The sequence below is a fragment of the Chelmon rostratus genome, chromosome 20 (assembly GCF_017976325.1).
Source record: "Chelmon rostratus isolate fCheRos1 chromosome 20, fCheRos1.pri, whole genome shotgun sequence".
Classification (NCBI taxonomy): domain Eukaryota; kingdom Metazoa; phylum Chordata; class Actinopteri; order Chaetodontiformes; family Chaetodontidae; genus Chelmon; species Chelmon rostratus.
Window position 1 is genome coordinate 19,867,363 of NC_055677.1, and position 26,316 is coordinate 19,893,678.

At 41.7% G+C, this 26,316-nt stretch overlaps 1 protein-coding gene across 1 annotated transcript in view; it reads right to left on the minus strand.

Moving 5' to 3' along the window:
• si:dkey-225n22.4 (collagen alpha-1(XXI) chain) overlaps window positions 1-26,316 on the minus strand; it is a 69,116-nt gene that overhangs the window by 16,818 nt on the left and 25,982 nt on the right. Inside the window, exons 19-26 of the mRNA XM_041961665.1 lie at window positions 19,347-19,400; window positions 13,266-13,310; window positions 13,123-13,176; window positions 9,107-9,160; window positions 7,308-7,361; window positions 5,372-5,443; window positions 4,822-4,857; window positions 2,433-2,477 (exon numbers count right to left, since the gene is read on the minus strand). Of these exons, the coding sequence (XP_041817599.1) occupies window positions 2,433-2,477; window positions 4,822-4,857; window positions 5,372-5,443; window positions 7,308-7,361; window positions 9,107-9,160; window positions 13,123-13,176; window positions 13,266-13,310; window positions 19,347-19,400 (414 nt within the window). The remainder of the gene's footprint in view (window positions 1-2,432; window positions 2,478-4,821; window positions 4,858-5,371; window positions 5,444-7,307; window positions 7,362-9,106; window positions 9,161-13,122; window positions 13,177-13,265; window positions 13,311-19,346; window positions 19,401-26,316) is intronic.

Consider the following 26,316-nt stretch of genomic DNA (forward strand, 5'->3'; position numbering starts at 1 on the left):
ATTATTGCCCGATTTCAGTCAGTGTATCAATATCTCAGCCAAGAGAGGAGGAAAGAAGTGGCGCACACTCTTGCTCCACATGCATTTCCCTTTTATTTAGATGAATTCTATCTAAATATCCATAAATAGAGGTACATTACGGTAAACACTTTACGTCATAATCTATATTCAATCCATGAGATGACTGGGTTCTCAGACAGTGAATCCAATAGTTTGATTGCCTGGACAGTAAAGCATCTAAATTACCTCCTCTGGGTGAAGTGATACCTTCACAGTTCCAATACATCTAAGAAAGGAAAAAGGATGATTGAGTTTTAATGTCTCAGCCAAACATTATTGTGTAGCAACATACAAGTGCCACAAGTTGGAAGTAGCTATATTTGAAGTACTGTATGGGAACTGTGCAAGTCGCTGAATTCTTAAAATGCTGCACGATAAACGCCTTTGCTTTAGGGCTTTTAATTTGAAATCAATACAGGGAGTTTGAGTTTGTATTAACACCATAATGCAGTAACAACAATTGAACAGAGGAGCAGATCAGAAAATAAGGAGGCTTCATAATTAAATGTGAGCTAATGTAATTATCAAACAGAGGGAATTAAAAATAAAGACCTGATCATTAGAGTCATTCGAGCATTCGGAAGATTATTTTGAAATGAACTTCTAATGGCATTTAAACATCTAAAGAGAAAATATGACTTGTCCAGCTGGACCTTCTTTTGCTATCTTCAGTTAAGATCCTTCCTAGAATGGCTTTACCCGTGTCTACTGATGTGAAGACCTGCTTAATGTGGGAAAAATATAAATATATAATGTGGGTATACACATTTGTTTCCTTACTACTGAACAGGGTGCCTTGGCCAAGATCACTGGAGTTACCTTCCCATTAGATCCTGATCCCTACTGGGAAAATTCACAAGTGTCAGCAGATCTTCATTCAATCTATTCCCAAAGTAGATTTATGGAAATCACTGTAAGTGTGGCCAGGAACTGCATGGTGGTATCACTAATAGATGGTCTTTGGAAATTAACAGTTGTAATCCTCTTGAAAAGATCATGCTAAGATACAACACCTTTCTGAAAATCTGGCAGCTGTGTGGGTGGGTACTTCACCAAAGGATGTGATCATTTCTGCTTAGCCAGACGGCCTCTCTAAACAATGTAACAGTGTGTAACTGCAGTGCCTCTTTTCTTTCATTCTGTGCACTGACTTCAGTTATGATTTGTTTTGTGTTTTTTTTCTGTGGGGGATTGGGTTGGTGTTTTGTGTTCCATTTGCTCTGTATAATTATTGAAATAAATCTGAAAATAGGACAATCTGCCTGTCGCTAACATAAGCCTGCTTCAAATAAAGGCCTGGTAGCCTCTGAAGTTAGGGTAAATAAAACCCTTGTGTTTTTGTACTGAAATGCTAGTTTTCGTAAATAGCAACAGTAATAGCTCTATCATTTTAAGATGATGACCATGATTGTGGCATGAATGCCCCACTGATTGTGGCAATTCTTTGAATGATTGATGATTTTGCTTGGAATTTTTAGCCCGTCTCTGATCTGCCTTACTGCCTCTCACCATGTCAAGTTTATTTGCCTGGTCTGAATGCCTTAAAGTAGCCAAGTCTTTAAGCGGACAACAGATTTTTCATCAAATGCCTGCAAGTCAGCCTGCTCTGCCTGCTGTCTGCATTGCTTCCCCTCCACTATTGCCAAGAATCTGAACCATGACACTACGATCCTTATGTGGTTGTTCTGAGGTTGAGACTAAACACCAAAGCGGGCCATGGCTGAGCCATGAGGGCCCTGAGACTCTGGAACAACTCTTTTAAACAGATTATCTTGGCTAAGTCCTCCTCTTTCTGTGTTCCTGCTGAAAGGTAGCTTTTTCAGACAACATTTATTTGTTTTTATGATTTTATATTACTGTCTGGAGCTTCCATGCTGTTTTATTCTCATTTTTGTTCTTTTCTTCTCATTTAGTCTGTTTTTCCTTTTATTGTATCCTGCCCTGCTCTGCTGTTGGCATGTACTGTTTTCTGTTTAGCCTTTTATTGCATTTTTATAGGCAGTCTGATGTTTTAATCTTGTAAAGCACCTTGTAAAGTCACTTACAGAAAGGTGTTATATTAGTAGAGTTTATTATTATCATATTTGGTTTTTATGGTGACTTCATATCAGTCGTATCTGGGGATTTATGATATTAAGTACAAACAGACTTCACAAAAAAATTAAAACTTTACTTCTAACCCCAATTTAGCTCCTAAGTGAGGACTGGCCAAGATATTCTTCCTCATCATCATTCCCTTGTGGGGACATTTTGTTCCCATACCAGCACACATGCACACAAACACTCATGTTTAAAACCCTGTCTGCTGGCTGGACCTGTGGAAACATGAGCTTCACTGCCTCCCAGTGGAAGCAGCATGACTCTACACTCACAGTGACGCCGGGAGTCCCTGGAACTCCATCTCTGCCTGGCTCCCCCTGCAAAGAGATACATCATGATTAACTGAAGGTTTGTGTGAGTTTGTTTACATACGTGGTGGTGTGTCTGTGTGTGTGTGTGCAAGGGTGAGATTGAATGTGTACCACAAAGGTGTGCGTTGATTTAGGTGTGTATGTGTTACTGGGTGCTGGTCCGTGCCTTCAGTGTGTGTGTGTGTGTGTGTGTGTGTGTGTGTGTGTGTGTGTGCATGTGCGTGTGTGCATGCCTGTGTGTGTGTGTGAGTGAGTGAGAAGAGAAAAGGTCATGATTACCACTAGCAGCCAATAAGAGAAACCCAGGGAGTGAGGGGATAGGAATTGGCTCGTGGTGACCTTTAACAAACCTGACTTTTTATCTTGTGTGTAGCTTTCCAACTGCATCCTGCAGCACTGTAACACACTGCTCTCCTTTCTGTGCTCCTCTGGGCTCTCACAGAGGAGCATTAGTGCATGTAAAGGGAAGCAACTGCATCAGAGCATTCATCACATGCTTTGATTGTTCAATTTGTGACTGATGTTGGGTTCACGGTGGATAAAGTATAACAGAGTGGCATCTTGCTGCTACAACGTTGAGGTGCTCGTGTGGGATCGACCACAGCCAACAGGGGCAGTGGAAAACCAGGTATGACTGATGGATGCATATTTAACAAAAACACACTATTCAGAGTGGAAAGTGAAATGATTACATTCGTTTGGATTGGCTTCTTACTTACACTTACAAGATATTGGAGCCTAGTTAAACATTCTACATGCCCTAATCACCACTATGAGGCTGATGGAAATCATAACACCATAAAATAGTAAATTTTACTCTATAATTTATTACTATTATTATATTATATTATATTATATTATATTATATTATATTATATTATATTATATTATATTATATTATATTATATGAGAGGGTCCAACAGAATGGGAACAATACTGAACAGCACGGAGAGATGGAGCTGACCCTGGTAGATTAGAGCAGTGTTGAAGAACTAGACGATACCCCACCACCAGTCATGACAGCCACATCTAAGCCGAGGATGAAAATTGTGGCCAGACTGAACACAGTCAATCCCTGGACGCGACTTCTGCAGCTCACTGACAAAGTCCCATCAGAAGAGATGCTTAGATACTTGCAGATGACAACATAGCTCTACTCATTATCCCCACCACCACCATCATCATTGAAACCAATGAACTCGCCCCAGCCAATGAGAGACAGGTCCTGGATGGAAAAGAAGTACAAGATGTCCATTAAGGCCAAGAAAATAAATGGCTTGTTCTCCAAAGACCCATCCAGGGTGTACTCCCAGCTGCATGGGAATAACAGCACCAGGACAGATCCAGATCGGAGACTGAGCAACACTGGAAGGACATATGGAAGAAAGAAGAACCAGTGCCAAGTGGCTGGTGGACATAAGAGCAGACCACAGCAACCTCTCCGAGCAAGAACCAGAACCATCACAAAGGCAGACGTCCAACAATGAGCCGAGGCATGAAGAGCTGGACAGAGCTGCTAACAACAGGTACCCAGAGTGCTTAACACATGGCAGGACAGTCCTGATCAGGAAAGATCCTCTCAAGGGTACAAAACCTTGAGGCTACCAGCCGATAACCTGCCTCTCCACAACATGAAAGCTTCTTCCAGGCATCAGAGCAGCTAAGTTCTCACGAACAACCAATAGGCCATGTGTGCTGTTGGCCACAGCCTGAAGTAGCGAGTTGTATGCTGGGATGTGAGATGATCGTTTACGTGATGTATGTGATGAACAGTTTGTTTAGAGGAGGATGTGATAGGGAATGTACTTCCTTTAGCTACAGTTGCCATCCTGTGGTGTTCAGAGAATGAGGCATTGTTGCGTTGTCAATAAGATATTATGATTTTTTTTGTCATCTATTTTATTTCTGATGTCAAGGTGTGGCTTGGTTTTGTTGACATCGAACTGGAGGTTGTTAGTTATATGCTGTGTCAGCAATGCACCAACAAAAGACAGTAGAAGATACTGATGTATCTTAAAAGTTTGTTAGACCTCAAAGATACATATTTTGGTAAGAAACACTGAATATAAACAGATTTTTTATTTTTTTTTTTACAATGTTAAAAAGCCATTGTAGTGTGATACTGTGTTACTGCTTGATTGGTCTTTTTTATTATATAGCATTGGACAAGGACTGAAAAAGGTCTCTCTCTGAAGGGAATTGTCATAGATCACTCCCTGTGTTCTCATCAGCTGGTAGAGATCACTGACATTTTTAGATTTTAATTCGGCAACTGTGTCACTGAACAATAAACTCATACATGTATTCTCATGGAGATGTACTGTCTAGCAGAAGTGTGAAGAAACAGTACCTGGTGTCCTTTAGATCCTGCCTCTCCTCTCTCCCCCTAAGAATACAACACTGAGCATCAGAACATGTGCAATTTACAGTAGCTTCAGTTTTTTTTTTTCCTTTAGACACTGACAGTGTGACATCTAAATAACAAAATGCTGTTTTAGGAATTACAAAAGTTGACAGCGTGCTGCACAGAAAACAAAGCACAGCATGTTAACCAGACCGATCCACACTAGCATTGCTTGTGCTGTACTGCAGGTGTTATGTGCCGAGGCGTACTGCTTTTGAAGTGTGAAGGACAACCTTCAGCAGCATAAACATTAATCATGTCATCCAACCAAAATATGAATAATACATTAACAAGCACGTATTATGTTAAACTGTGAACATTTCTAGAGTACAACATGTAAATGTACCAACTGACAGCCAAAGCTATAAATCATTCATGAAGTGTCGCCTCTGTTGCCAGTTGTAAACTTCATCAAGTCCAAACAAAATCACATAGGTCATTTATTTATTTTAATGTGTGTGTGTTCATGTATGTTTGCATTTGAAATTACCCTCACCTTGTAACCTTTGAACGCTGGCAGCTCCATGGCAAACGGCGGCCCTGGAAAACCTGGCTCCCCTCTTGAGCCCTGGAAAGGTGATAGATTATCGAGTGGGTCAGTGGGTGGCATTTAAGGAAAGAAAAGGGTCGTATGATGTGCTACTCCTCAAAGTAGCCCCATTTAGTTCACACGAGATGGAAAACAGCTGCAACAATCAAGTCTGTTTGAAATTCAACAAGGGACAATCTTCATCCAACACATGAAAGGAAAGAAGGAAAATAAAATATTTAAAAAGTAGTCAAGATATCAAACTTGAGCTGTTTCCAGGTATATGTGTTTGTGTATGTGTGGCTGTCTATTCTATCCCATCTGACAACTTCCCAGGCTGCTGCAGTGAACAAAAAAATAAATAAATAAATGTTCCCAGCCAGTAATCAAGGCTGCTTAAATATGGGTTGTAAAGATGTTTGAGTGAAAACTTTCCACGCTCTCTTTTATTCATGAAATCATCACTTCCAAAAAGGTAAAGTCACTTATGCTTTAAGGATGGCGCCTTCTTAATAACCGAGGTTACCTGGAATTCAGTGGCATGACAGCAACAACTTGGATTCTTTTTTTAAACCACAATCGTTGACATTTATGGGCGTAATTGCTCAGAAATATGTCGCTTAACTAACAAGTGGCATTCAAGGTGTTGCTGTCACTCAGCGGCAGGATGCACATTGCAGACGGGTGAAATGAGACCGGGCAGGCGGGATGAGAGGACACAGAGGCTGCTTTAAAAAAGAGGGACGGCAGAAGCTGTCACCCTGATCGCACCCGGATCCCTCCGGGGGAGTTAGTAGTGCCCTCACTAATCCGACAGCCATGTTGAATTTTTATGTGGCTGTGAGTATAGACTGGGACTGGGGAATAAAGGTGCAAATAGTGTACATGCTTTTGGCAAGTGGAGGCGAGGGGACGGGCAATCGTAGCAAAGAGTGTGCGTGGAGAAGCAAATGAAGGCTCAAGCTGTTTGGCTTTATTTAAAATAATGTTTCAGCATTTTGGAACGTATTTGCTTTCCTGCTGCGAGGTAGATAAGAAGATTGATACCACTGTCTTGCCTGCACATCTACCCAAAGCGAGAGCTGGGAGGCAATTAGACTAGCTTAGCATGGGGACCAGAAACAGTGGGGTAACAACCTCTGTCCTAAGCTTATGGTGGACCTACGTGCTGAAAATCTTCCAAATCTTCACAGCGAGGTTGCCAGGTTTGAAACCATGGCGTGTGTACAGAGACCAGATGGAAAACCTGCTCTCAGCAACTGTGCCTGCCCACCCACGCTACAGCTGGAGAGGCTGCACACAAGTGCTGGGTGGATGGATGCACTGTTGTTCCTCAAGTTTACAGCGCATAACCTTTAAAGCTACAAAATGAGGTTGTGCGTGGATTAAAGTGGAGTTGGTGACATTGGAGAAACCAGCAAGAGGAAGCTTAATGTTGAAAGTATAGAACCAAGGAAGCCTATCCCCTTTCTTCATGCGTCCCTTCACTGACTACTGCTGGAGGACAAGTCCATGAGAGCGTGTTGGGGAGAGGAGAAGTTCTCTTAATAAATCCATGGGCTTATTACAGGCCTGCAATAGCCACAGATACCTGTTTTTCCCTTTTGTTTGGATAAGCATTTGATTGATTGACTGCTGTCAGAAAGAGAATGGTAGATGTGTTCTTCTTTCACTTAAGCTCAAACCAAGCTAAAACAAATAAATAAATCATCTAACAACACTAGGTATGATGTAAACACTTGTAATTATCTAATGTAAAAATAAATAAAATCAAATCAGCACAGACAATACAGGCAAAGTAAAAAAAAAAATTGGAGAGAGGGAAGGAAGATGCTGGAAAACAGTAAAGACAGAGGTTATAGAAAACAATGGAATCTGGTGGATAATCTGCTGCTCCACCCACCTTCTGGCCCGGTGGACCGACAGGACCAGCAACCCCTGGATCTCCAGACTCCCCCTAAATGAAACACACACCATTATTTGTCTGGCATTACTCTGCTAACTAAATTCATTGATATTGTAATCCTCAACACAAATCTATGGGCTCTATTTCAATGTTATGAGTATAGCTGCTATTTTCATTCATGTAGGTGCAGCACAGCATGCAGAAAGAGGTTGTCTGAAGTGGAATATAAATCACAGTATACAGTGATTAATCATTATCCTCTCAGCCGGTCCCATTATCAGTGTCTCTTCTCTGGTAAACAACTGTGCCGACCGCGCAGGGTACGACGGTGGTGCATCATGAAAAAACTCACAAATTTAGAAGAGAGACAGCTCATGAAAGCTACTTACACACTACACAATACTGTTGGATAGATTCATCTATAATAATGCATCATATTTTACAAACACATTGCACTGTATATTTCTTTTTTTAACTTTTTTTATGAACAGTACTTAGCAAACTGTACTTTCTACCAGCTGTGTGTGTGTTGGTTGCCTTTACTTTTATAGTAATTAATAATAATAGTAAATAATTTTAGTTTAAAAAAGAATAATTGCATGATTAATGCAGGTGTTGCTGCCTGTTCTCTGGTGTTTGTGGATGTGTTGACACAGTTTGATGTGTGCAGAGCTACAGTCGTTTGTGTAGTTATTTTGCAGAGGCCTGATGGTGGTTTTGCATGATTTAATCAAGGTAACCATGGTGGATCATTGTGTGTAACAGTGCTGTTCTGTGTGTGGCTGGAACACACAGTCCTCAGACTTTAGTGGGGATTTAATCAGCTCATAGGGAAGTTTCCATGCAGGTGTAAAAGCAGGTGCAGATAAAACATACTGGTGAGAATCACCCAAGAATCCTTGGCTCAGTACAGACTGCTTTACAGACAGCTTTCAAACTCACAATCTAAATTCATTAGGGTGTGCATGATTATAAGTGCTTATTTATGTGAAGTGTTTATTGAATTATGTCTGCTTATTGACTGATCGAATCACCAAATTATCAGGTGTCATTCTGCAAAAAAACAAAAGACCTGCTCCTCGTCCTCAGCATGTCAAAGAGCCAATTTTCACCTTCATATGCATGAAACTCTATATTTCACTCCCATCTCTCCTTCAATCTACGCGCTGCGCTGTGTATACAAATTACAAAGTCAAAGGAAATGTGCATTTCAAGGTCAAAGAAACATGACATGCCCTCCTGCCTCTTTGCACAGAAAAACAGAACCCTGAAAGGGGCACTCCACTGATTTTACAGACAAAGGTCACTATTCATTTTTGCAGATTTTTGGGGCTAAAACCAGGATACCACAGCTTTAGTTGCTTTGATTTTGATGATTCTTATTTTTATTTGTCTCCTGAAAAGCCACCAACTTTGCAACAGTGCCCTCACAAATCACTGGAGTACCCCTTCAATCTGTAACTCCTAACAAAGTAAAATATTGCAAAACCTCACTTTGCATAAATGTCTAAAAGAGTAAAACTTGTTCTTTGAAGGAGAGAAAAACAAGCATACAACACCAACAGTCCAAATATGACCTGTCCTTGCCGGGATGGCATTTATCGCATATTCAGAAACACCTACAATTTGATTCCAAACAAGTTGACTCCCTCTCAGCAAAATGCAGTTTTCTCTACGGGAACATCAAGAGAACAGGGAGGGAGGGTACAGCATTAGAACAGGCTGAGAATAGCAGAGTGGCTGGGGAGCAGCAGGCCATTAGCATAATAACTAATTATAACGTTCAACGCACAGACCTTGGGACCATCCCGGCCGATCTCTCCGGGCGGCCCCCGGGGCCCCTGGATTCCCTGGACAGAGAGAGATATTGGAGGAGAGAAGTAGAGGGAGGGGGAGGGGAGGGGAGGGACGGGAGAGGACGGGAATAAGAGGGAGAGAGAGAATGAGATGAAAGAGACAGACAGTGCTTTGGGCTGAATGTGACAGAGTGCGTGACGGCTTAGTCAGGAGGCACTGAGGGAGAAATGAGATGGCTCAGGTCCACTCACACACACACACACACACACTCACACACACACACACACACACACACACACACACACATACAAATCTGTGCACGTCCATGTTTGCACACTTTGCAGATTTACCCCTCCAAATTCTTAGTCATTATTAGAACAATGGATCCATGATTTCAGACACGGGTGTAGCTAGCTGTAGCTGTAGCTATATAGCTAATTAACGTTAGCCACATGAGTGGCTTTAAAAAGCCGTCTCCAGCTGGAAACATTGAAAAGGACTTGATGGCTACAAAGATAATGTTGCACTTAAAGACTGAGGCCGAAGTCCCAGGCAAAAAGTCAGCATCCTCCACCCGTTCATGAGCCATGCAGAGGACGTGGAACTAAAGAAAGCGTATTGTTGCTGCACTGTCACACGCTCACCTTCAGTCACACGCTCTCACTCTGTCCAAACAATTCTCACGGCAAAACACTGAGAGAGCAACAGTAATGAACAGTATAACAGTTAAACCAAGCAGACGGTGGTGACGGACTGTAACCCCAGATTCTCTGAGTATAGGCTCTGAAATCATGACATGTCAAAAGAGGATTTTCCTTCAAGAAGTTACTTAAACATAAATGGAGTAATCTGTCATTGATGTTACTGGTGTTTATTTCATTGTTTCCTATGTGTGCTGATTTTTATGCTTAGCTTGTACTGCATTTTTTTCAGTGCAATTTAAATTTCGAATTTTTGTTGCTGTGTCAATGCTGTGCCCAGAAAGAATAGTGACCACTCCCCAGCTAATGGGGATCCCATAAAGAATTTGTTGAGGACCACCTTTGGTTTTTAGTCTGCCAGTAGGAAAAGAAGACGAAGAGGAGGGGTATGGTTGTTGGCTGGATCAATCAATCCAGGATTACACATGGTTAATATCATGAACACCTCTGCATAAATTTGCATTCAAGTTAACATAGAAGTTAGTCTCCCTGTGTTCTTAACACAATCCCAGAGACTCAGCTCTTCAGATAAGTTATTAGCGGGCATGCTGGGCTCGAGCTGATAAGGGATGGAACCTAAATTAAATGTGGGATGAATTTGGGATGACAGATGAATACATATGGCAACATAATGTGCTCTACATAAAATGATGATACAATTGCAGCATAATTCATTAATTCATCTTATATGCAGTATTATTCAATAATGCATTTTCCGGTGTGCTTGTGTTTCTGGTTTTGGTAAGGCAAGGCATCACCCTCTATACTCTTTGCATACAGACTGCCTTTCTTACCATACTCCCATGTACAACTGATTCAACATGTGGGGAAAGCCAAAGCTTGACAGGCCTCCTACGCCTCGTTAAGGTTGGGTTGAGGTACGATTGGACAAGCACTACATGAGGGAGAGGTTTAGTGAGCGGTCAGATACAGTTGTGTGATGTGACAGCATCTTTCTGTTCATTATATTCATTACATCACTTTGTTCAGAAGACTTGTTGACTGATTTGTAGCTGGTATTGTATTGATAGGGTGTTTTGTGTTGTAAAATACTCTAGATCATTGGATGTGTGCATTTGATGTAATGGTTGGTCAGGCTGGACACGGTGGGCTTCACACCTGGGTCGCCTCAGGTGTGTGCAGACCTTCTTGGTCCAATGCTGAGTTTTACATCTCTTGGGGGCATTAATTCAGCGTGCGTTCTTGATATTGTTATGATTATGAAACAGTTCTCAGAAGATTTCAAAGCCTAAGGTTTGAATGATTGATGCTGACATGTGCAGCACAAGATTTTAAGCCTTTCGAAATCTTTCGAAATAATGAAAAGGCTTTAAATGTATCATGAAATTTGATATTTTGTTGCAGAAAGATGATGATCATGACAATATAGGGTTATGAAATACATCATTTCAAGCAAAGAGAAACATACGATTGCATGTCTATTGATTAATAAGGTGCCAGACCAAGAGTATGCATATTTTAATTGCCAAATTTAATTGGTGCTGCCTGGGTCAACTGACAATTCGTTGGACTTCTATGTATATTTATTATCACACCACTGTATGTGGTTGCCTAGATACAAGCAGTGGTTCATTCTACCTCCTCCTCCTGACTCCTGACTCTGTGTGTGTGTGTGTGTGTGTGTGTGTGTGTGTGTGTGTGTGTGTGTCAGATAAGTCAGAGACCCACTGCAGGCATAACGCCATGGCAGTGTTCAGTTCTTCTGACAGGAATAGAAAGAGGGGGATGAGGACCAAAAGATGAAGCTTGTGGTCATGGAAAGGTGACCTCTGTGCACTTAGGTCTATGCAGCAGCCTACACGGCTGTTTAATTCGTTTAAACAAGGCTTTGTGTGCCACAGAGAAAGTGTAAGGCAGGCCCGGTCTAATAAAAGACCACATTTGAACTAAAACAATTCCATTTTATTATTATATTCAATCAATTTAAGTTTCATTGCATTGATGTTGGATAAGGATACAGAAAATGTACTCAGCCATTTTCTGATGTTTTTCCATGACTATACACCAGTTCATCTAAACAGGATCCCACAGTGCAAATGTTGGCTTGTTTTATGTCTGTTCATGCCTTTTCATTCATTATTCACCTTCTCTTCTATCCATTTAGCTGTACTGTCTCACTATGACCAGAAGAGGGCAGCACCGCTATAGCCATACTACCAAGTGATCACCATGGAGGATTAGTCACAATGCTCTGCTGTAATTGCAGCTTGCCATGTGTAATCTTGTTTACCAGAGGGGGGTGCCCTTACTGTGTATACAGCCATAACCCCACACAAGCTCATCTGACTTTAGTTCTGAATTAACAAGCACTCACTGCCTTAATGGCATCGCTAAATAAACCAAATGGACTCACATGGCGCCTGGGCTAAATTAATGATCTCGTTACGAGCCCACTGCAGCGATGGTAATGTGAGCGGTTCTGTGTGTGGAATACTAGTACAGGAGATGAGACTGCACCGCTGATGTGAAAAGCGGTGCACCCTGTTACCCGCTCGTAGGTTATGTGCTTTAAATGTGTGGATCCTTAAAGGGTTAAATGCGGGCCCAGCAGGCATGAACAGCAACTACGATCACTAACATGTGTCCTTGCGGCAGGCCCTTGTGAGCTGCCTGTATGGGCGCCTTCTAGTGTACGAGGTAAAATCTGACCAAATGTCCTTCCTCTACTGCCAATTGGTACAGGGGATTTCTTTTCTGTTGACTCTCTATTTGGAATACCAAAGCCCCTCTGTACTACAGTCCCTGTCATCACTGACTCTGCTGTTGGCTGGGAGGCGTAGAGCGACATGTGCTACCTCCATGTTGCCAGCTGCTTCTTTTCACCTTCCAGCAGAGAGGGTGTAAAGACTCCAATATGCTTCAAACAAACTAGGTTGTTGGATAATGGCGGAAATGTTGGTCTATTCAAAAGGGTCACACTTGCACTCGCACTCTTCTGCGTATCTTTTTAATCTCACCCTTTAGTCTTCAACCTCGTCCGACTCACAATGAATTGTGCCAGTGGAGGTAATGACACAGGCTGTGTCATGTGGGTCCCATGGTGGACTACAACTTGACCCATGTGAGCCATCAGTCAATCAAAAATGCACAAAAAGACTTATGTTATACTGTAGGTGGACACGTCGTCAAGGGCCACGTTGGTCAGCAACGTGTGTTTTGATGACTTTTCATAGGAAAACCTTTCAGCACAACTTTTTGGATTATCGTAAATACGTGTTGTCATGCAGAATGTTGACTTGAGGTGAATCATTTCAGCATGTTTAAGAAAAAAAGCGTGCTGACGTTGTACCAACCAGCGTTCCGTTTACTCCAGGTGGTCCCTGCTGCCCGGGCAATCCTATCTCTCCCTGAAAGACATTCAAGAACACAGACAGCTGATGGGAATGACTTCAAGTAATCAGTAATTCTGACGAGGTACTTTCAGGTAACATCTTACCTGAGCTCCCTTTGGGCCTTCTTCCCCTGGTGGTCCCTGGACACCCTGCGGACGACACAGTGATGGATTGGCAAGATTAAGCAATGTCTTCTTCAAGTTTTCCACCCAGTCTAAGAGGCATTTCTGTGATGTACTTTATCTTTATCCTGAATGTTTAAATGCACTAATACAAAAGTGACATATAAAGAAAACATTCTGTGTTCATACCTAAAGCCACTCACTGATACTCTGCTGGATGCACATGGTGTGTACACTGGATGCATACACAGTAGCCTTGATTGTGCAGTGGAACAGATATGGTTCCACTCAAGGTCCATTTACTCACTTGTTCTGGAGCTTTCGACCATATCACACAGTCTTCATAATCGTGTTTGTTCAGTTGCAATGAAAGTCTACTGCAGGTGCTCAAACTTTCCATTATTCTGAGCACATTCTGACCTCTCATCAGCGTTAGTGAGCTTGACATCTTATTTTTTACCTTGGAAAAAGCAGATGACAAAACTGTTTCACCTCAAGCTCCGGAACAAGCGAATAAGTGGACCCTGAAAGGTCCACTTATTCTGTCAAGAAAGAGCTGTCACTTACTTCCAAGGTCAAGAATGAGCTGTCAGGCCTAGATGTTTTAACCAGTTTAACCAGTAAAGCTGTCTATCGGCTGCAACCTCTACAGCTTCACCACTCTTTCACACATGAAACTGTGAGCCTCTTACACTGGTGTGCTTAAATGCTTCATCAGAAATCTATGGTCAAAGAATTTTACTCCTGTAACTTAATCATATCAAAAAAGAGCCACTCCGCTCTTCCATGAGTATCATTGTAAATATAGCAGATGGCAGAACACTACTGTTTCAGGAGAGCGTGTGTTTTTGTCGTAGTTTGCACAATGCTTCTTTTCAAACCTGTTAATACTCATCCCCCATTATATATTATGATGAACGTGCAGAGAATTATCAGCCAACTCTGCAGTTCCCCCTGCACTCAGCATTTTTCACCTCACTGTTTTGGCTTCACAGCCCACAATTTACTATTTTGTTCCAGTCTAATCACTCTCATTAAACCAATTTCCGAAAGTAGCAGCTGATCTCTGATAAATCCCCTGTACACTACCTGCTCAGCAGACAGGAGCAGACAGACAGACAGACACAGTTACAGACTAGCTGGTGAACATAGTTAAGCATTTAGCTGGACATCTGGCCAACAGACAGCTGAAATGTATCTCTCCATTTCAAGACATGATTTCAGAAGTTACACACTTCTGAAAACAAAAGGCAAAAACGCAGACACAACACTGCTTGCACAACTGAATGGTGCTGCTCACCTGGATCTGTGCAGTGTGGAGTTGTGTGGCAGCACTGCTGCGGAAATAATGGATGCAAAGCAGGTTCCACAATGTAATCCTTTATTTGAAAAAAAACCTCTGTCACTCTGAACTCCCTCTGTACTTTTCATTCATAAAACCCTTTTTATTAAATATGTCGACTTTTTTATGATTTCTTGTGTTTCTTTTCAACTTCAAAATCCACCTCCAAACAGACTGATGGAAATGCCAATCCAGTTATGTGTACCCACATTAGAGAAATGTCTGTTTCTGTTCCCGTTATATTTGTGTCTTGGCAAGTAGATCTCCTCAATCTGGAAGGAAATGGTGCGGATAGAAGTTCATTAAGTCGATGTGAATAGGGGTCACATCATGAGATGTCCTGTCATGTTGTGCATCGTCGTTCAGGTGTTCAGCATATAATCTAGTGATGGTTGGAGGTTTAGGAAAAGCGGCTCTGTTGAAGACTCCCTACCTGTCATGCAAACACTAATAGATCATACTGGAGGATCAAAGGGCTTTGGATTCAGACTATGTGAACCTGCACTGATGATTCCAATACAGATAAGTCTGCTGTGTGTTTGTGACTGTGTGCGTGTGTGCATGAATGCATGCGTGTGTATGTGTGTGTGTGTGTGTGTGTGTGTTTGAGATAAAGTAAACTAAGTATAATCCTTGGGGTTTAAATAAATCTGACAGATCCGGATATCAGCGGGTGTCTGACATGGTGGCTTTACTTCAGGAACAACATTGGGGCTTATTCTCTGCTAACATCAAGAAGACTTCCTGTGTACTCTCTGTCATCCTCTCCAAATCTGTCTGTAAAACATGTTAGTCAATGTTACAATTTAATATCAGAAGAGCCAAATAGACAATTCAAATTTAATCAATGTGATTTGTCAGATCCTGGGAGAAGGTGATGTGGATTTAAGTGTTGATCCACTGTGATTAGCACTAAACTATTAACACTCATTCAACTTCTGTGTCCTTTTAGGTGCAGCTGAGAAGGTCTCCAGGTGTTACAAGAAATATGAGACGCGTCAGCTTTTCTGGTGAAAACATGAGCATCGGGGTGATAACAAACATTTTACCCTGAAAAATTTCCCAAACACATTAGAGTGAAGCGGGCCCTGCATCGTAGCGTTCGTCTTACTCATCCATCTCTCATCATCACACCCGCGAGTCTGTGGCTGGATGAGGATATATGATCCGTCCTTAGCAGATCCCGGTTATTGAAACACTGTCGTGCCTTCACCCTGAGGTGTGCAGAGGCCAGAACAGGGGAAGGCAGGACGACAGACAAACGGCAAGGCCAGAGCAGGCAGGAGAGGAGGAAATAACAAATGTTTTTGACTGAACAGCTGTGAATCAGTTAAACACTAACGTCATGACAACAGGTCCGACAACACAAGCCTAAGGCATTTAGTCCAATATGTTGTAAAGACAAACCAACAGTCTTTATAAATTCATCATTCTTTCTGCTTCCAAGCTTTTTCAAACTAGTTTCAAATGATGATCCAGTTGTCACACCATATGGCAAAATGGCTACCACGTTATTTACTGTAATATCTCCTGTTGTGCATTGTCACAGTGCTTACTGTACTGCTGTGTGACACTGCACCTGTTAGTGATAATGCAAGCTACACACTTACACATGGACACTTCTATCTTAGTTCCTAAAGAACAAGTAAAAAAAAAACACAACCAAACTGTCTTATAAACATATTGTATCTCTGCCATTGAGGGGGCTAAAAATGTTCAAGAACAAGAACCAAGTAGTGATCTGTTTAGATTATAAGGACAATTGTGATTAGTGTGGGCATAAAATCTGTCTGTCCACCCTCCGACACTAAAGAATATCTGCTCTAATCCAGCTAGTAGAGAGGCAACAAATCCATATTAGTAGTAGTAGTAACAGTGGTAGTAGTAGTAGTACTAGTATTGTTACTATATTTTAAGCTTTGCTCACCATCCTTCATTCAGCGAGGCATTTGTGACTACATGTAAGCATTGTTTACCAGATTGTGTCTGAGTTTGTGTGACAATCAAATAGCCTGAAATGAATGTGGAGACAGCATAATGCAGCATCTGTTACAAGGCAATAACAACTGGGACAATGTAGTATAGTAAAACAATTTACAATAATAAAATCTGCATTCACTGTTTTTTTTCCCTGTTTTCCATGTAAACATCAGCTTGATTAGGAAGGCAGGGTTTGGCTTTGGGATGCAGTGGGGAGCTGCTCTGCACGCGATGCTATCTGCTACTGTGGACCTATAAAGGCCTGTGTGTGTTCACAGGCATATGTTAACATGGGTGTCCACTGTATTTTAAATAGAGTGTTACTGGATGTCTGGATATCGGTGCTGAAGGCTGTGTAATGAGCAAAGACAGGAAAAACAAGCCCCTCAGTTTGTGTGAGTGTTTCTGTGTCCTTATGTTTGTGTATACAAGTAATGTATGTGTGTATCTGTGTGTGTGTGTGTGTGTGTGTGTGCCTCCTATAAAGTTTGAGTGTGTGGTTGTGGGATGTGACAGCGATGAGTTTACCAGTCTGACACTTACAGACACAGGATGTAAAAGTGTGAACATTTAGAGGACATAAACATGGAACATAACATTCAACAGTTCTGCCTCTCAGCAGCCTTTTAGCTGCAGGACTTGAAGTATCAGATGAAGACTTTCCATATGAATGTGTGTTTTCCTCTGGTCTTTCTCACTGCCTGATATAAAAGTGTATTCAGCCTACAGGCAGAGAAAAAAATGCCTAGTCCACAAGCATTGTGTGCAGAGTATGAAACAACCTGGAATACATCAAAGCTTGTATTGTACAAGCAACGACCTCCATGATCATAAAAAGAACGCTGATACACTTTGACCTGCATCCATCAGCATTCTGTACAAAACTGTTCGTATGTTTTGAATTAATATACATCTCTTACACATTCAGCCAAATGCATGTCAGTGCTGCTCCAGGCTTATCTCCTGTGAGATGCATTTTCTGTGGTTTTGGCATGATGCTGCCTGCTTGGATATTAACTTCAGCCCATCAGATGTAAGTATGTAAAGTCTAAAATGACTGCTAAGAGGAGATGGCATGTGAGACAGGAGCCTCAGTGTTAAAAGCAAACAGTTTCAGCCATCACCCCAACCTTCACACAGTCAGCTGTCACTGTACTAAAGCTGCTCCACTCCCTGCAGCAGGACAGAGGGGTGTGTTTTGGACATATAGTGAATGCTAATGCGGTATAGTTTGTGAACACAATTCATACTTGTGTTAAGTGCCCCCCTGCTGAGTGTACCCTGCTGTGTCTGCAACACAGATGTCAATTTGGTTAGTACAGTGTGTGTGTGTGTGTGTGTACAGTACAGGGTATGAGCATGTGTGAGGTGTGTTGTCTATGTAGTTTCGGACAACATCATCAGGATTATTTTACCAGAAGACACAGGACTGTCATCACAGACTGAGAGGGACTCCCAGAAACCAGTAAATTGACTTTTTAAACACCACAGGACAAACAGATATGTCTTTGTTCTTTTGGGAAATAAGCTTAAGAATTTTTTTTCTACCAGGCTTTTTTGTGAGACATTCTGCTTCCAACGTGGATGGCTTGAACAGAAATATAGTCAATAACACCTAATGAATCATGGATTGCAACTATGTTTGGCAGGTAGAGAACAGCCTCCTTGTTTTAAAAACAGGATGTTTTTAAAAACTGGATGTTGCAACCGAAGCGACTGCTACAGGAGACTGAGTTTAAGTCACTAAAAACTCAAGAGAGGAAGTAAATTCTTGTGTTTGCACTAAACCGGTATCATTTACATTTTGACAGATTAGGAATTATGAATGAGGACCTGTCTGGAAAGTGAGGATGTTTTGGCCAGCACTTACTTTCAGACAGACCTTCAAAGGGCTGTTTGAGGGTTAAGACTTGGCTTTAAAGTTTAGGTTAGACTTAGGTTTAGGTTTGGGTTGGGGTCAGGCATTTAGTTGTGTTAACGTTAAGGTAAGGGGCTAGGGAATGCATCATGTCAATGAGGGTCCTCACAAGGACAGGAGTACAAACGTGTGTGTGCACGCACGCACACATGAACACACACACACACACACACACACACATCCGTGTTTCCATATTTTTGGACACATTACATCCTGGAGACTTACCCTAACCAGAACCATAACCACTACTTGCCTAACCCTAACCTTATCTTTATCCTTGTCCCCATAAGGAAGGCAAGTCCCCACATTGTGATTGTGTAAACAGATTTAAGGCCGGTAATACATGGCCACACACACACATGTTTGTGTGCGTGTGTGGTTGTGTCCGTGTGTGTGCATGTGTGTGGGTAGTAAGTTCATAGCACCCAGCAGTGTGTAAAAGCAGCAATGAATCCGAGCTCTCGTGTTTATGTCCTGATTACTCTTTCCGTCTAACCTTTATGGGACCAGTTAAAAGCTTGTTATATCCGCAGAATGCTGAGACGACAGGAATCACGCTCTGTGAGCAGTCTCTACATTCATCAGCAGCCATAACACTAAGCACTTTGTGAATTATACTGTATTAAACAACTGATCTAAAACATGTTTTCTTACTGTTGTAATTCCTGCCTGTTCATTAATGAGTAGCAATTCACAATCAAATAAGTGAACCCTTCAACAGTAAACAGATATCACGATTACATTGTAAAATCTCTTCATACAGCCTTCTGTTATACACACATATATATATATAATCATATATATATAATCAGTATCAACTCACCGGAGCACCTTGAGCTCCAGCAGCACCAGTCGGCCCGGGGTCTCCCGTCTCTCCCTGAGGACACAGCAGACAGTCAGTACTTTTCACCTGCATAAGTGTCTGATCATTATCACTTATTCACAAGACGACACAAATGAAAGGAGCAACAGGGCATATAAACTGGAGAGTACACTTACATGGTGCACCTGCATGTACTTATATGCAGCATGTATTGTGTGTGTCAAATATTCTGCTTGTAATGTTTTGTATGTAGTTTATCTCGCTTCTTTACATTTGTGGATGTTTTGCTAACGTGGCTTATTGCTGTTTTTATGAATTGTACAGCCTTTTGAAGCATACTGCATGATATTGGGCTGTAACAAACTTTGACTTGGCTTAATGGCATCTGTGCTGTTTCCAGTGGCTGATGAAGACCACGAGATGCGGCTGAAAGCTCTTAAAAAGCTACTAAGTGAAGTAAGGGCCGGTTGCTGGCATTGACTGACGTGCACATTGCAATACCTTTAAGTCTGTTTTGGGTTAAGTTAGTGGTTGGTTCTTGCCAGCAGTTGATGCAATACCAAGAGAGATGGGATCATTTGAAATTTAAAATATAAAGCATTCATATTGTCCTGACTATTGTTAAAGGAAGTGAATTTAATAAGAGCACATTATGCAAAAATAGTGCTTTGCTGTGGCGAGGCAGTGGTTTACGTTCATACACTGCTTTACAAAGTTTGCCCCTTGCATCATATGTTTGTCGCACACAGAAAGTCTTTTATCTGTGCTGCTTGCATCTAGGGGAACTGTGTGGATTTGGCGTGTTGTGAGTTTATCTGTGGCACTGACACTGACGCATGAACCCCAGCTTGCGGGGCGAGCCCTGCGGTCAGAGACCTCGCAGTAAGCCAGCCGCTTGTTAAAACAGAAAATGAGCAGCAACAAACAAACACATTTTAAGCCACAACACAACATGCACATAAAGTTTTAAGCGTCCGCAGGACACCAAAATCCAGCGCTTGGTTTTCCTCTCAGACCTCTCTATACTGTTTGACTGCGTTTGTCGCATGTATTACGACATAAGCGGTATGGGAACAGGTTCCAGTGTGCACCGCTGTGATACACTGACACTGGCAATGAACATGTGAAACAAGCTGTAAAATATATTGTGGGAGTTCAAGCCATTCATTTGTAAAGCTACATGATATTCCCTGAGCACACCATGCAGACAAACATTTCTAAAAAAGAAAACCTTAAAGACAAAAAAAAAGCGACCAGAGAGTGTGTCACTTTGTGGAATACACCTCTGAAAATGTTTCTTGTTGAAAACATAGAAAAGGAGAACTCATCTCAGGATGTGCAGATGTGCTGTCTCTCTTCTTTACTTATAGATGTATTGAATGAATGATTATGTGTGTTTGAAGTGTGGGTTGTGATGTTTGAAGTAATGGGTTTTAAAAAGGAATTTTAAAGTGGTCCACACTTCCACAGCTTAGCCGCCTAGACTTTCAAGATAAGCTTTCAAAAAAAGAAAAAATCTTGATACAATCTCCAAATCAATTCTAAAACTCAGAGGCAAACAGTGAAGGGCAGCAAGGATTAGTGTAATGTGTTTGTACCTCATCATGCCTGCAAGCAACATTTCACACAAAACCAGTCGAGCAAAAGGAAATAAAACTCACAACTAAATCACACATCTGAGACCTGAATATGACATGACAGACTACACTGGAGGAAGCTGATGACGCTAACCACAGCAGCCGATCCACTCAGGGTTGTACAGGGTCAGCTCACAGGAAAGGATGTTTTCAGATATGACCTGAGGCCTTCGCTGAATGCTAGTGCGGGGTTTGCTGAGTGTGTCCCATGCAAGTATACAGCACAGGGTTGTACAACAAAAGGCCAGCTGTAGCTGCTACTCACAAAAGTAAATATGTATGCTAATAATGGTTCTCATCAACATACAAGCATTGTCATTGTAAGACAGCTTTTAGCAGAAGTTCAAGCAGGAAGACAACTGTTTTGGCATCACACTACAGCTCCACCACTCATCTTAGCTGAAGAATCTTTTACCCACCTTACCTTACCTTATTGTCTCCCTCTGCTCTCACTGCAATGTCTGCAGCATTACAGCTTTGACCCTATCAATCACTCCTCCAAATCAGCTGCCATAGGGCTCTGTCCCTACATCTATCTAATCGACAGGGTCAACACCAAAGTCTTGGCTGTGGACTCAAAGTGTCAAGATCTCAATAATTTGGAGGAGTTGGTTGATTATAAAAAGACAGACAGTTTTTGATCATGATCAAATAAAAAGAACTGAATTCTCAACATGGATAAAAACATCATGTTCCAACATTTTCAGAAAAGTATGCAACAGAGAGAACCGTCTGCGTCTGCACGAATACTCCTCTCGAGTAGTTTAAGTTGACTGGCTCTCGGTGCTCACCCCTTTGAAGCTGCTCTTGACTTAAACCTGGTCCTCCTCTTAACCTGGATTCATGGTGGTGGTGTGGTATAATTACAGTTGTTCAGCGCTCTGAAGGGCTTCAAGTATTACGCCATGATGTTTGAAGCACTTTCTTTCTGTTTAAGGTCTCTGTAGACACAGAGGTTACCGGGTCCCACCAACATATATTTTAAGTGCAGAGCTCTGCATGTTGGCAGTGAGGAAACAACTGAATTAGCTCTAAACTGCATCTGTTTTCTTTTGAAGTGTCTCGCCGCACTACGCACATAGACCCATAAGAGCAGCAGACCTCGTAATTACACAGCCAAGACGCCCACCACGGCCCAATAAATGACAAGACGACATAAATCTCTGGATGTCTAGAACAAGAGAAAATAGACAAGTGCACAAAGAGCAGTCTAACACTGTCCTGAAAGGAGACTAATCTGCTGCTTCACCCTGCCACATATTGTTCAGGACTGAAGAGACTGTGACTGCTTGACTTGAATGGACTCTGGAGGGGCATCTGAAAGCAAAGTCAATAAAAGATAAAGACTGCTAGCAGAATAATACAATAACAAAACCCACTATATGTCCGACCCGATCCTTTTATAAGAGGATCAAAGAACAGCGTACTGCTCACTCTGGGTTGCCCCAAGTGAAGGGTTTGTTCACAAGTGAGGGTTGCTCTTCAGAGCAACAAAGTCCCCACTCATCAACCCGAGGGGGTGAGGAGGTCGAGGTGGGTGGATGGGTCAGACACAGGGCTTAGGCCCAAGAGACCACTCTTCATGTCCTATGTGCACCGAAAAGTTAACACTGACTTGTTTCAACTTACGTACGCAGGTTAACTTACGTAATGTACTCAACTTATGTCACATACGTAAAGTGCTCTTTTCCTTAACCTAATCACATAGTTTTCTTTTTTAAACCTTACCAAACCATTTCACATTAACTACGAGTTTATTATCGTTACCATGACGTTAGCGAACTGCGACCATTTCCCAAAGTTAATCACGTGTTTTTCCAGAATGACATATATGTTGCATTTGGAGTCATTGGCAAACAACCTCGTTTAGGTATGAGGAAAAATAAAGGGCGAGAGCGGGATATGATATGATTTTCATATCAAGAGAGACAAATGCTGCCAAACTTTAGGCTCAAAGCAACACCATCAGATCAAATGAAGGTAGGCAACTAGCAACCAGGTCAACCCAGTGATAAACAGACTGTGCAAGCGGAGCTGCAGCGAGTGCACTTTTTGATGGATTAAGAGGCGTCGGCTATGACAGTTATTCCACTGGCCCGGTATAGCCCACTTGAATCGTACCGTGAAGCTGAAATCAGTTTGCAGGGTGGCTGAGCTCTCACCCTTAGAGATGAGGAAAAAAAGGAGCTCAGACATCCAAAAGGAGCTCTAAGTAGAGTTGATGTGGTTCGAGCATTTGATAAGAATTCCTCCTGACGCCTCCCTTGAGAGGTTTTCCAGGCACGTCCAACTGGGAGGAGACCCCTGCAGGGCAGACCCAGCACATGCTGGAGGGATTATATAGCCCATCTGCACTGGGAACGCCTTGGGATCCCCCAGCAGGAGCTGGAAGATGTGGCTAGGGAGATGCTTTTCTGAGAAGTCTCTGATGCTGTATGTCTCCCTGTTCGTAAATAGGGATATTTATTGCACATATCTGGAGTTTGCATGCAGGGTGTTGAACCATGTTGGCACACTGAGAAAGTTTTGTTCTGTCTGACCAGCAAATCATATTCAAGAAAAACAACAAAGTCAACATGTCCTTGAGGGTCAAAAGGTTGCTTTGCTCAAGTGGGTAAATTACTACTTTCCACCATAGAAATAGGCCCTATAAAAACAGTTGGACGCTTGTCCTATGCATTTTGCAGAGGCACAGGGACATTGTTCCCGGAAAGAGATGCCATCGTTTCAATTTTCACAATGTCGTTTTCGATGCCGTGAGCAGAACTGGCATCATCTCCTTTCCCTCCACTGCAATGGGTGGAGTCAAAAAAAAGCCAAAACAAACAAAAAAAATGCACAAGGAATGATATGTTTGTTCTGACTCAGCAACACAACAGTTTTCAGAAATGAACGGGGCGTAGCATTAGGTCAGGCAGAGCTCCGAGCATGCACTCACATTAGTTGACTGGCAGCAGCCGCTGCCATTCATTCGTGCCTCAGCATCAGTGGTTCATTCATTGGCTACCAGCTGACTCGTAACATCCGATCATATTGACGCATGTGCACAAGGTGGCCATTGTAATCCCTCTAAATAATACTCTGCTGCAGCTTCCTCCATAAACTCTTCCTCGTTATGTGCTTATCGTTTAGTATCATTCCTTTAACCACTGCTCAAAGACCAGAGCCTTCTCCAGCAAGTCTGTATGACCATGTGCAAAAGACAGTCAATGTGTTGATACAAGTGTCTGTGACTGAAAGTTAAATTTAAAGCAAATGTCGTCATGCCATATAGACCACATATTTTTCACCCCCATACTACCTATATAACAAAAATAGAAGAAAAAAAGCAGGCTGTCGACAAATGCAGACTTGGCTGATTATTTCTAACCTCAGATGATGTCACTGCTGCAGGAAGTAAGTCATGCCTGTGCACTGGCTATCTAGCTGTGTGTGTGTTTAGGGGTGGGCGGTCAGTAAGGGATGGGCCTCATTTGCCTCACTCTGAGCCTTTACATGAGTAAAACAGCACCTAATGTGCCTCCATAATCACCATGATTAATCACCTCATTAAATAGCTTAATGTGTGATAGTACAGCTATTACATGTCTTCAGTATAATTTGTTGTTCTGGAGGAATTCCAATCAGTGGTGAAGTGAGAGTTATTGTTTTGGCCGTCCAGGTTCTTAAAGGAAAAGTCCTGTTTGTTGTCTGCATAGAAAAATAGATTCTTCTTTGATCTAATAAAACTCTTAAACTACGACCGACGAGGTGCATCAGCAGATTTATTCAGCGCGCTCTTACCTTGTACTTGCTGGAAATTTCCTTTGGAAATTGACTAATTAAGTGCTCATAAACTCAACCTGAAATAACCATCTTTCATCAAACTTTGTCTGCATTTCCCCAATAAACATTAGCAGGAAACTGCAGAACGTAAACTGACCTGAGGTTGCTAAAACCCCCAAATGCCCATAAAAATACAGAGGCTGCAGGCTGTGTAACAAACCCACAACCTCATTAACAGCCACCTAGCGCAGAATCTTTATGTGATTATAGCACCATTAAAATCATTTTTTAATGGTTTTAATGTTTTTTTATAGAAAAATACACTTGTGTGGCATCATTTGTTGAAGCTGCAGATATTATTTAATTAATTTTGATTAATAAATCGAAGTATTAGTTGTTAAGTACTGTCACATTATTGAAGACATGTAAAGAAAACATGTTTGCCCATTTTGACAGAACCCATGCACTGTTTTCATTTATGATAATTAAATAACATATTGCATAATTTAAAAATTATATAATAAAATATCCTGCTTTTCTTCTGCTGGTCCAATGGCCTGGTATGAAGTCTTCTAGTTTTTAAAGAACACATACTGACTTAGTGCTCCTTACTTCCAAATAAACATCTCACAGTTTCCTTATCTGTTGCTGTAGAAAGCATTCAGTTTATTAATTTGTTTTCCACATCAGTAGTTTTCTCCAGCCATGTGACCCCCAGGGGGATTCTGTGCATCTGCACTTGTGGTGAGCAACTGATGATTTGGAGGTCTAACAGCCTGCTGGATGGAGAGGCTGTAACTTCCATATGTAGTTAGGAGGTCTCTGAACTCGCTGCTAAATTACAAGCACATGGGTTAAAAATAAACGTGGTGGCTTCCCTCTGATTTGTAGAAAGACTCTATTGTCATATGTTTGCTTATTGAAGAAATCTAATTTAAAGCATCAAATGTTTCTTTGGAGACACACTTCCGCTAATGTTGTTAAATCTTTTATTCTCTTGGTTTTTCAAAAGAACAGCTGACAGAAAATTCCCACTTCAAACACTTAACCATCATCCAAATATTTTCTAACGGGTAACACTTATACTATTAGTAATTAAAGGGGAGGAATGTGCGACATGTAGCATCTTTATCTCTCTGTGACATGAAAACCTCACACAGCTGCGTCTGAAAATCCATAATTTTGGGTGTAGAAAACTCTGTACTGATAATAAGAGACTTGAGTGTGAAACATCAAATCCAAAATTGTTTAAAAGATGATGTACATGTTGCAGAGAGATAGTTTTATGTGTGCTGTGTGTGTGGGAGTGTGTGATTAAAGACCACGCTGACAGCCTTAAGCCTTTACAGTATAGGCCTCATTAACATTCAATGGAGCTGTCATGGATGGGTGGACAGAAATTCTTTACAGTCAGTGTTTCCTCAGGCGGCGACCACACTGGGAGCTAATTTGGTTCTGCATAGATCACATCTGGATTTCTTTTTTACAACTTTACTATCAGTGGGTGTTCACTCTCACAACAGCTGTGTGGGAACAGTGCAGCAGTGTTTAAAGGCCATATTCCGATG